This window comes from Leptonychotes weddellii, unplaced genomic scaffold (genome assembly GCF_054177405.1).
Source record: "Leptonychotes weddellii isolate Sample4059 unplaced genomic scaffold, ASM5417740v2 HiC_scaffold_4234, whole genome shotgun sequence".
Classification (NCBI taxonomy): domain Eukaryota; kingdom Metazoa; phylum Chordata; class Mammalia; order Carnivora; family Phocidae; genus Leptonychotes; species Leptonychotes weddellii.
Genome location: NW_028008946.1, coordinates 1 through 11,908, shown reverse-complemented (window position 1 = coordinate 11,908; position 11,908 = coordinate 1). Strand labels below are relative to the sequence as shown.

Below are 11,908 nucleotides of genomic sequence, written 5' to 3'. Positions count from 1 at the left end.
GAGGCCCCTCCCCCGCCGTCTATCCTCCCGAATATCGCCTCGGATTCACTTCTCCACACGTCCTCCCTTCCAGAAAGTAGTCGCTTTTCTGTTCCGAGAGTTGTTGCTATTCTTTTCTTCGATCTCCTGTTGAGTTTGTAGGTGTTCAGAATGGTTTGATCCCTATCCAGCTGAATTCCTGAGACCAGACCAAATCCAGGTCTCCTACTCCTCCGCCATCTTGTTCCGCCCCCCGGTTTTTAGTATTTCTTGATACAACTTTATTGTTTTCCTTGTAGGAATCTTACACATCTTCTATTATTTTTCTTCATAGATATTTGGTATAATATTTAAATTTCATGTATTTCAGCTTCTCTTTCTTGTATTTATCCCTGAATCTAAGATTTCTCTCCTATATTTATGTATTTACATGTTTTATAAGACACCAATATAATAATACAGTTTAGTACCTAATTTTTTGTCCCCCAAATTAGTTAAAAGCAGATTTATTTCCTTTTGATGCAATAATTTTTTAAAAATTGAAGTACCTTAGAGAATTAAGTTAGAAAAATGATTGATAGCACTTTGGTTAGTCAAAAACAGAAGGCTTAAATGGCTATGGTTTTCCTTCTACAAATGAGATTTTCAACACTGTTATGCAGGTAAAGAGGAAGCAGGAACAACTAAATGATGTTTAATGGTTTATATATTTTTAAGCTCCTATATATCATGTATTTGGAGAAGGAAAAATGCACCAACTTGCAGTTAGATTCCACAAAAATAAATCTTTGCATAGTTATTGGCCTCATTAAACAATACAGATTTATAGATTCAGTATCAATTATGTAAATACTGTATTTTTCCAATGATATTTTATGTATGTAGAAACATTATTTTCTTTCATGGACCCACTGGAAAATACCAAATATTTTTGGTAAAGTTAAATTAAACATATAAATATAAACAAAACTGAATTACCTTCTTGTGTAGTCCAGATGGAAGAATTTGCTAGTTTTCTCATGATTTGTTGAAAAAAGATGGGCTTTCCTGGGATTTGGATCAACATTATCCATGCAATGAAGAGTAGACTCCATTACACAACTTTCTCAGCAATTGCCAACTCTCTAGATGCATTTTATTGGAGAAAAAAAGTCATTGAGAAAAGTCATTATAAGAAAATTCAGCCGAGACAATACAAGAAAATGTGGACACTGGGCCAATCATTTCTGATAGATTGACTTGTGACATAACTATACACAAAGTGAGCTTTTTCACTAACATTTTTCTTGCTGAGTCTCATGGACAAATCTAAATTTTAATGATGCCACACATAAACCTATAAGTAGAGTACATTTGAAAGAAAAATATATTTATCTTCCTTAATCACTATGCAGAAAATTATCATAAAGGAAGTATAACCCAAATCATTTTAAAGAAAGAAAACACATGCTTTCATATGAGCAATCTGAAGTCTTGGTTGTAAAATTAGCCTGTGGTAATACACACATAAAGTCTTTGAACTGAGTATAAATTTAGCTGCCTTTCAGTTTTTAGTAAGTTTGTTTATTTCTCCTTTCTTGGAGAGAGAGAGTTAATGTTATATCCACCCAGCTGAAAGAATTTTGAATAAAATGGAACACAAAAAAAATTAATAATTGGAACGTTAAAAAGCAATTTCCACGACCACAAATGGACTGTCAGTTCATAAAACTTTATCATTTAAACCAACAGAAAAATGTTCTCACTTGCAAAGACTAAATTCATGAATGATGGACTAATCAACATTTACATATATTTTTACTTTGGTTATGTAAGTTTTAAATATAGGTAACACAATCTTATTTAGAAATATGGCATTGTGGAAATTATTTTAAAATTTTTCTACTACTAGTAATTTACTATTGAATTATTCTAAGAGATCAATTTTATTTAAAAAGCATACCAAGTAATATGAGAAAATATGAAAGGTTATATAATATTTATTTGGCTTGTTATTTGTTTGAATTTTCCCCTGTACAAAAATACTTAGAAGAGGTAGTCTAAGAAAACATTTATAACATTTTGTTTTAAATTTGACAGTAAAGAAGAATCATTAGTAACATCAGGCGAGAATAACTTTGAGAATTCAAAGATTACAGGTAATATTTTTATTTGATTTTTTCAATTTAATTTTTAAACAAAATCTGTGTCTTTTGTTAAAGCCTACAATGATAACAATCTTACACAGACACAATTGTATTAACTTTGCAGATACCTATATCCCAACAATTGTTTGTTCTCATGAGGACAAGGCAGCCTTGGAAACCAGTAATCGAAATGTAAAAGATGTAAACAGGGAACATGATGAACATAATGAAAAAGAATTAGAGTTGATGGTAAGTGTTCTGGTTGCCACGGTATTACAGACGATGAATCCATTTATGCTTCAAAGATGCTGCAATGCCTGCCTTTCAATAGTTTCAACTAATATAATTGGCAAATGTGAAAGCATGCCTATTCTGACCTTGCATCTCTAGCTTGATCAACAAGGCACTTTGATTTCAGTATGTTGCTTCTGGTCTCTGCAGTGGTAAATTAATGACATTCATTTCTTATCTCTTCACCAGCGGCTCTGAGTAATAGTTTGTAGGAATTATAGAAGAGGTAGCACTATCCTGATGTGCATTTCTAATCTTTGTGACAAGTGTACACTTAGCATAAACTCGTCTGTAAAATGAGAGGGCTGGGCTAGATGGTTGTTAGAGTCTGTCCAGCTTTTCAAGTCTGATTCTTGCATTTAGCAGCATTTTTTAAAAACTTACTTCCATCTTTGTGAGAATCTCACAGTTCTGTATCATTGGAAAGTATTAAATTACCGAATGAGGAGAAAATAGCCTGTGCTATATTTTTTAAACAGGAAACAAATTCAGTACTGTACAATTTAGTATTAAATTTGTTATCATAAATTTCACACTTGGTGAACATTCAATCTATTTGGAATTTTTGGGGGTATGGTTTAGATAGCATTTTTATCACAAAGGAAGAAATGGGAGTAAATGAGTCACATAATGCAATTTATCCTTTACTGTGTTTGGCTGGAGCTCATATCATTAGGATACATGGATTCATAATCATCGAAGATTAAAATGACATTTCCTCTTCAAGTGTCAGTGCTGAAACAGAAAAGAAATAGAGCTCATCTCTTTCCCCTCGTTTTCCACCTTTTCTATAGTGATATGGAAGCTGCATCACTAAAGTATGCAATTTACTTTGCTCCAACTTTAAGAAACTACAAAGTTGTCACCCATTGTGAGAATTCTCACCAGCTGAAAGTTAACATCACCATTTTTTTTCAAACCACAGAATATAATGAAAGGGCCCTGAAAAATCACATGCTTCACCAATACACCTCATTACAATGAGCAGGCTCAAATATAAAAGTTTGTTTAGAAGTTACTGAGATTGTACATCCAATAAATGAACAGGGAGCTGTAATTTAGATGCTAATTTGCTCCATGCTGACGTTAATGCATAAAACAATGAAGCTCTATAATAGATGGAAATACAACCAAATCTGTGGAACCCACAGGCATTGGCTTACAAGACAGCTGTGCAGTTGACAAGTAACATGAGCCTTATGTGAGAAGAAGGGGAAAACGTAAGATTTGCATATAATTATTGAGATCATGCAAATGTCAGTTATAAGGAGGAAAAAAAAAAAAACCACAGGCATCTCACTGTTAAATCCTGACAGTTGGCATCACTGAAGAGCTCAAATACATTTGAGTACCAGTTGGCAGAGGGTCATTAAAACAGAATTTGCAGACATTAACTCCCTCACTTTTCTTTGAGTGACGTTTTGCTATTAATAGTTTGCAGAGGCTTTGCAGAAAACATATTAATAAGAGAAACTGTAATAGGGGCACCTATAGCAAGTGTAAATGCAGCAAGGGGCACCCAGGAAGCTGCTCTCTAATTGATTAGCATGGAGCTATCAATGTGTATAACCTAAGTGAGGAGAAAGTGCAATGACAAGCAAGAATAGTTGAATAATACAATGTGATATTTGGAAACTGGGAAGGAGAGTGATTAATTTTGGTCCCTTTTCTTATTAATCTCATTCCCAAGTCATAGCCTAAAACGATCCCCCCAAAACATCCGGCTTTCAGAATTTATACAAAATCCACAAACGAAATGAATCAAGGAAATCTACCAGTTAATTGCTAGCCCCACTAATGAAATCTAATTCATTTTGTATATTTAAAATCATTTGATCATTATCTGTTTTGTTTTGTTTTTTATCCCTTAAGATAAATCAATGCTTAATAAGAAGTACTGCTTCCAGAGATGAAAAGAATACATTTGCAATAGATCCGGTCAATTTTCCAAATAAAGCTGAGGGGTTAGAGAAGAAGCAAATCCATGGTGAAGTACACCCTGACTTGTTTAAAAGGCCTTTGTCTCCAAGTTCATCAGCAGAAAGCTCCTTAAAGGGAGATTTTTACTGCAAAGAAGAATATTCCTCAGAAAATAAGTATAGACATCAACCTTCAGAGGAAATTACTTCAGATATAGGAGAAATCAAGCCACCATTGGGATATACTAGTAGTGGTGAATTAGTGCAATTACACATTGGGGGCAAAGAAGTACTGGATAATAATGCTAATCCAGCAGAAGGGAGAGGCAGAGTGCAAATATCTAGTCCTTCCTCAGATCAACTAGTCGCAGACAACCTTAATAAAAAACATGAAGGAAGAGCTGAGAAAATTGAAATAAGAGATTGGGAATGTTTAAGAGGAGATTTCAATTTGGATTTGCATTCAGAAGAATCAATGGAAAAAGGATCTTCTAAGAAAGATTATGGTAATGGTAAGACTGAGGAGGAGGAGCAAAGAATACATTTAGGTGTTAATGTAAAACAAAGCAAAAATTTTCATTCATTCTTACATGACCAAGAAAGGAAGATGGGCCAGTCTGAAATCAGTATGGAAGGAACAGAAACTAGCAACAGAGACCTAACTGTCCTGCTGAGTAAAGATACCACAATTCCCGACCAGGCAATCACAGCAGATATGTTTCATTCACCAAGGATAAGTCTAAGTTGGGAAAACGCTGTGTTAACAACTCCAGAGCATGATCTCTTGACTAGTGAAGGCACTACTTTACGAGGGATGCCTGGTCAAGTTTGTTCACCAAGAAGTGGAAATGTTTTGAGGAATGATTGTCTTTTCCAAGTTGAAGAAGAAAAATCAGATTGGATTAATCCTGAGGATCAGAATAAGAATGCACAACAGAAACAAAGTTGGAATGTTCTAGAAAGTCAGAGAAAAGCAAGAGAGAGTAAGACATATAGAACAGAACAGAACAAGGAACAATCTGCTTGTGAAGACATGTGGGGAAAAAGAGATAATACAAGGAATTTGAAAGCTACTCCTACGGAAGAATTGTTTACCTGCCAAGAAACAGTGAGCTGTGAACTGTCTTCTCTAGCTGATCATGGTGTTACTGAGAAAGCAGAAGCAGGTACAGCTTATATAATTAAGACAACATCAGAAAGTGCTCTAGAAAGCATGTCTGCTAGAGAAAAAGCAATAATTGCTAAGCTACCTCAAGAGACAGCACGAAGTGACAGGCCCATCGAGGTAAAGGAAACAGCGTTTGATCCACATGAAGGGGGAAATGATGATTCACATTATACCCTTTGTCAACGAGATACAGGAGGTGTAATCTATGACAATGATTTTGAAAAGGAATCACGTTTAGGTATTTGTAATGTACATGTAGATGAAATGGAGAAAGAAGAAACCATATCTATGTACAATCCCGGGAAGACACATGACAGGAAGAAACGTGGCATTGGAAATATCACATCTGTAGAAGAATCCTTCCAGGTCATTACAGGCAATCAAAAAGCAGCCTCAGAACTGGATTTACATTTGGGAATGTTACCAAAAGACAAAAAAACATTTCCAGAAAATAGAGATGATAAACAGGTCCAAGAATTATCAAAGAAAACAGACAGAGATGCTATTATTCATTCTACTTTAAACTCAGACACTAACAGAGCTTCTCAGAATGTCTCTCACGTTTCCAATCACCATGCTAAAACCTCAGTGCCATCTCATGAACAGGCAATTGCTGTAGAGAATATAATTACTACCATGACTCTCCAATCTATTTCTACTAAATCAGAATATAATTGTAATCCAACAAGTGAAATCCAGGGTATTGAGAAGCACCCTCATCTTGGGTCTATACCTGGAGAAGTTTCCAAAAGTTCAGGAACAGGGACCTCAGGTAGTAGCAGAGAAAGATTTAAAAGCCAGATTTTTCAACAAGGAGAACACGGTGTGGAAAAATCTCTACAGCCAACGATTTTTGTCAGTGAAGTTATTGAGACCGTGGAAGAGGCCAGGCATGAAAATGAAGGATTAGCGTCTGGACAATCACTGGGCTCTTCAGGTGACAAGGAATCCGAGAGCTCTGCTTCTGCTAGTCTCCCTGCCCAGGAAGGTCAAACTGAAAGCAACCAATCTCTGCTTTCGAAATACACCAACTCTAAAGTACCGTATGTCCTTTTGTTTGTCATATTTCTTGTAACCATCTACCAGTATGACTTAATGATTGGCCTGGCATTCTACCTTTTTTCATTGTACTGGCTATCTTGGGAAGAGGGGAGACAAAAAGAGTCTGTCAAAAAGAAGTAACCTCACCACTATTATTATTTTCTCATAAAAGATAAGCTTTTTAGCCCCAAACGTTTGGATTGGTGAAAGAGATTACTCATTGTTCAAAGAGCCAGCGCAGTTTTTCTCTTGAAGGATCATTTAAAAAGGAATGCGTATGAAGTTTGCTCCTTCATATAAGTAATTATTCTATATAGGACCATTATGTTTGGATCATTAAATACCTATATGAATATGAGATCTGAAGCACGTCAAGTTGAAATTAGGTACAGCTGTTGCTCCTTAGCAGGCTATGAAGTTGCAATGCTTCACGTCTCTTCACTACTTAAAGTGCCATTTCTTGCATTCATTTCTTTTGCAGTAAAGCTTCATTTTTTTTTCCCTAGAGTATTTTTCCTTCTGTGGTTTTTTAAAAAATAGATAAAACATGAACAATGGCAGAGGACTTTTTTTTTTTGTCTTTTGGTATTGACCATGAAATTTGCATTTATCCCTATATCATTTATCAGCACATTTTGATGGATCAAATCTTTCAACTTTGATTTCATATTTTTAAGAACAACACCCATGTGTATTGAAATGCATAAACTTAAAGAAAGACCTTGTTTGCTTGAATAATACTTTATACACAGATATCTTCTACCTCCCTTATATCTACAAAGTTAGAGCACTCATAAGCCAAATCTGACAAAGACTGAAACAATTGGGAGATGATCTCTCAATCTACAAAATTTTGTGGGGGGCCTGTCTATAAGCAATGTTTTTCTCTTATAAGAAGAGAAAGTATAACACAGCTGAACAATTTTGATGTCAATTATTCAGTTGAAGTTTTAAAATTAAAAGTTCCACAAGCATTGCTTCAGAACGAATTTGTACCTATAAAGCATCAAATATTAAATAATAATAATAATTTAAAAAATATTTCCAAATGAACTATTTTACTTGGTAGTATTTTTTGTCTTCAAACAAATTTTTATTTTTTGTTATAGGACAATGAATTATTTTCCAAGGTGCATATAGAGACGAAATAATCATTGGTGATTGTTATATAATCATCAGGTTGTTAGATGATAACTCAAGTTTTTAGTGGGCAAATAAGTAGATATGGCAATCTACTCAGGGAGAAATGAATATCCAGTGTAGCAGTGACTTTAGCTACTGTTATTTTCTATGGCTAAGTATGTGAAAAAATGGAACTAATCATTTTGGTCACATAGTGGGAATGCAAAGATTTTTATATAAGATTTCAACAACCATTTATTAAATGATTGCTAGATGCAAAAATCCTGTGCTCTGGTCTATGGCACAGTACTTCCTTTGATACCCTGAATGGCTACTTTCCAGGGAGGAGGCATACGTACTTTTGATTTGGCCAGGAATATGGAAGAGAGTAACTGTGGGAGTCCATTTGGGTGATTTCTTTTTCATAGGAACTTCCTTCATAGAGTACGTAACATGATCTTCAGAGAGAAAAGAGCATCTATTTACCTGTAAAGGTAAATTCAATGAGTAAAACTTGCATATATCATCCTATACTTCTAGGAAACATGCATTTATGGGAATAAAAAATGAGAACAAAGCATTTAAACTGACTTTCATGTAGTAGTAAATGATTTCCCTAATCTTCATTAGGTACACAGCTATTTCCAAATCCCTAATTGTATGCTTGTCTCAAGTCCCATTGAAATTGAATGCTTGACTTTAACTTTTTAGTTGAACAAATACAAACATCCTGAAGTAGAACTTAGGGCAAATACTTGATTGCTTAAAAAAGCACATTTTCATTAAATACAAGTAGAACACTGTAGGCCATACCTAGAATATTATCTCTAAAATTGCTATCCTGATAATTTTGTTGACAGGTCTAAATTACAGCGGAGTTAAGGTTAGTATTTCTTCAGATCTTAATGGCTTGGTTTTTGCATTCTACCTTTAAGAGTTTCGGTCAATATGCCATATCTTATTAATGCAAAGAAACTACATTACTTATTAACACAGGTGCCCGAACTATAATTATTCCCTTATACATAAAGGAATGTAATTTTTTAAATCTCTTTTACTTGACTTTGGTAACATTAACTTACTAAACCTTCTCATTGCGTATTTGTAATACGACAATAGAAGTTTCAAAGAATTTAAAATATTTAATTGTGTATTTCTCTGCATGCAGTGAAGAAATAATTGGTGATTTAACTGACTTTCCAAACATTTCTTATGAAGATTTTGAGATAAAGTCTTAAGAACTTAGGAAACTACTGCTAGGTGGAGAGGTAGATTTTTGCAACCCATTTTGATCGCAGCATTATGATAAGCAAGAGAAATGGATCTCAGAAAGAACTGGGAGCCCCTGGTTAATAAAGATTTGACTGTGAATCATCATGACAAGGTAATCTTTATAAGTATAGCTGCCTTCACTGTGTCCCCCCTAAATATGGGTTAAGGGCCAAAAGAGAGGGTGTGGCATGAAAATAGGCAAAGAGAACTGCATTGCACATCTGCCTCCTATAGTGGCTAAGAAATGTGATATAACTATCACCTTTTATTTTGCTGGGCTTCTGACAATTAGAAACAATATTCTGAAAATTAATTGGCAAGTATAGGTAGTAAAATCAACTATCTTAAAAAAAATCACATCTGCATAAGTCATCAATATCCCAATAGATTTTCCACATAAAAGGAAATGAATCAGTGAAATGACTCACCTCCCAACATTCAAGAACGTTGGGTTAATGCAGTTCTGCTTCCCTGCTGAGTTCTAATATTTTGATAATGAAATAGTGACCATTGTGAACCACTTGTGAGAGAAACAGGATCATCTTTTACTTGTTATCTTAAACTAGTCTGCTATGTAAACGGAAACTTAAAAATATGCAGACCAAATTTGGGGACATAAACTATTTTATTTTTCCCAGACAGCATTCATGGCACTTTCTTGATAATTTTTTTCAGTCATGAGTGTTATTTGGTATTACCAGGATTGTTGCCTTTTGTATTTGGCTGACTTTTGCATATAAATGAATAAAAAAAGCACACAAAGCAAAAAAAACAAACTAGCAGAACTAGTAAAGACACAGGCAGGAGGACTGTCATCCCCAGGGCCAGTTCATCCACTGATTCCTGTTACCAGGATCTCTGCCCTTTCTTTCAAATTTTCACCGAGTGAATACAGAAATCAAACTATGCAATAAGCACTGTCTTTTGTTTTTTGAATCCTGTCTCAGCCAGTTCTTGTGGAACTGAGGAATAGGGTCAAACTGGATTCTACAACAAGGTATGAAAGAAATATGGGAGGTCATGCTCTTCCAGTGTCTTCACAGTTGTACACATGTATGAAGAGAACAGCTAAGAAAGTTACTTCTATTTATTTAATTAAGTTGCCTATTCTTTTCTCTTTTCAGAAATAGATCATAATAAAAATCATAGCAACATAATCTACTTTTCATCTTTTAAAAATAGATTTGGTCATTAATCTAATACATTTCCATAACTTTATCCGAACCTCTTTAAACAGCAAATTAAATTTTCACTAGCCTAGCTTTGAACACTCATATGTTTTCATGAGGTGTCATCATTGTAGTATGCTAAAAACTTATTAAACAAACAACTCTTTAAAAAGTTCAGCATTTCTGTTTTGCGTCATTTCTGTATTTGTTCAATGCATATATATTACCTTCATTTTTTTTTTTTTTTAACTTAAGTAGGCTCCATGCCCAGCATGGAGCCCAACACGGGGGCTCGAACTCACGACCCGGAGATCAAGACCTGAGCTGAAATCAAGAGTTGGACACTCAACTGATAAAGCCACCCAGGCGCCACACCTTCATTTTTCAATGTGAAACAATATATTATGTGAAAATTTAAGGAAAAATTCCCTAAGTTTTCCCCCTAATATATCCAATTCTCTATACTCGTGATAATAAAGAGTGGTATGGGTAAATCAATAGTGGATTACAGAGAACTCATTTTTATTTGGCTGAGATGCCTCCACAATCTGATATTGCAGCACATTTCATTCAATGTCTAATCAAGTTACTGGTCTTGGTTTAGTGCATCATCCTTATCACCCCACCTGAACCACGAGGCCTTATTTCCCACTGCTCTCTGCCTTAAGTCCTCTGTCAGTCAAGCAAGTCATATTGTCCCTAGAACATGCCATGTACATCTGTTCCTCTGTGGCTGCTCATGTACACCCCTCTGTCTAGGGCACTTTCAGGCATCTTTACTCTTCGTATCCAACTCTGCACATTTTTTCTATATACACCTCAAGCCCCTATTCTTTTGAAGTCTCCTCCTAGTTCAGGTTGTGGGATCTCTTTGTTTTCAGATCTCTTTTGACACTCATCTTCCTGCATGCAGTGGGCATTTGAGTAATTATCCTAACTGGACCGCCTGCTTGTTCAGGATAGGGACAATGGTTTCTTCTTCCCTCCCATCACCTCACAAGGTCTAGTCTGTAGGAATCCTCACTTAGTACTCATGGATAGAATTGAATTGCAGTGATGTCTCCTTCCTATCCTATTTCTAAAATGTAGACAGGATACTCTGAAGTCTGATTTTAAAATGAGTAAACTTAATCAAAACAAAGTCAGGATGGTTTAGTAAACTAGCAAAGACCACATAGAGAGGGGAAAGAGAATAACAAGACAGAGTAATGCAGTGGGTTTAGGATGTGGGAAAGAGAGAAACAATCCTTTTTCTCTGTTTCTCTTAATAATTATATTGATTCTCTATATTTAGGAATTCTTCTTAGCACAGGAAACATTCCCTTTATTCTATTTCATGGGAAATAATATAAAGATTGTAAATTAAAAGAATAATAATGCATACCTTAATTCACTAATGTGAAAACTGATAAAACAAGACCTGCTATTTTCAACTTTTTGAGGAACCTCCATACTGTTTTCCAGAGTGGTTGCACCAGCTTGCACTCCCACCAACAGTGTAGGGGGGTTCCCCTTTCTCTGCATCCCCGCCAACATCTGTCATTTCCTGACTTGTTAATTTTAGCCATTCTGACTGGTGTGAGGTGGTATCTCATTGAGGTCTTGATTTGGATTTCCCTGATGCCGAGCAATGTTGAACACTTTTTCATGTGTCTGTTGGCCATTTGGATGTCTTCTTTGGACAAATGTCTGTTCATGTCTTCTGCCCATTTCTTGGTTGGATTATTAGTTCTTTGGGTGTTGAGTTTGATAAGTTCTTTATAGATTTTGGATACTAGCCCTTTATCTGATATGTCATTTGCAAATATCTTCTCCCATTCT

The 11,908-nt window shown here is 35.1% G+C and overlaps 1 protein-coding gene across 1 annotated transcript; it reads left to right on the top strand.

Annotated features, from left to right (window-relative positions):
* Positions 1-1,367: 1,367 nt before the first annotated feature.
* On the top strand, positions 1,368-10,585 carry LOC102734631 (protein phosphatase 1 regulatory subunit 3A). Its single transcript, XM_081810897.1, has 4 exons — positions 1,368-1,391; positions 2,018-2,117; positions 2,230-2,354; positions 4,269-10,585. The coding sequence occupies exons 1-4, from the start codon at positions 1,368-1,370 to the stop codon at positions 6,663-6,665; spliced, it is 2,646 nt and encodes an 881-aa protein (XP_081667023.1). The 3' UTR covers positions 6,666-10,585.
* The last annotated feature ends 1,323 nt before the right edge of the window (positions 10,586-11,908 follow it).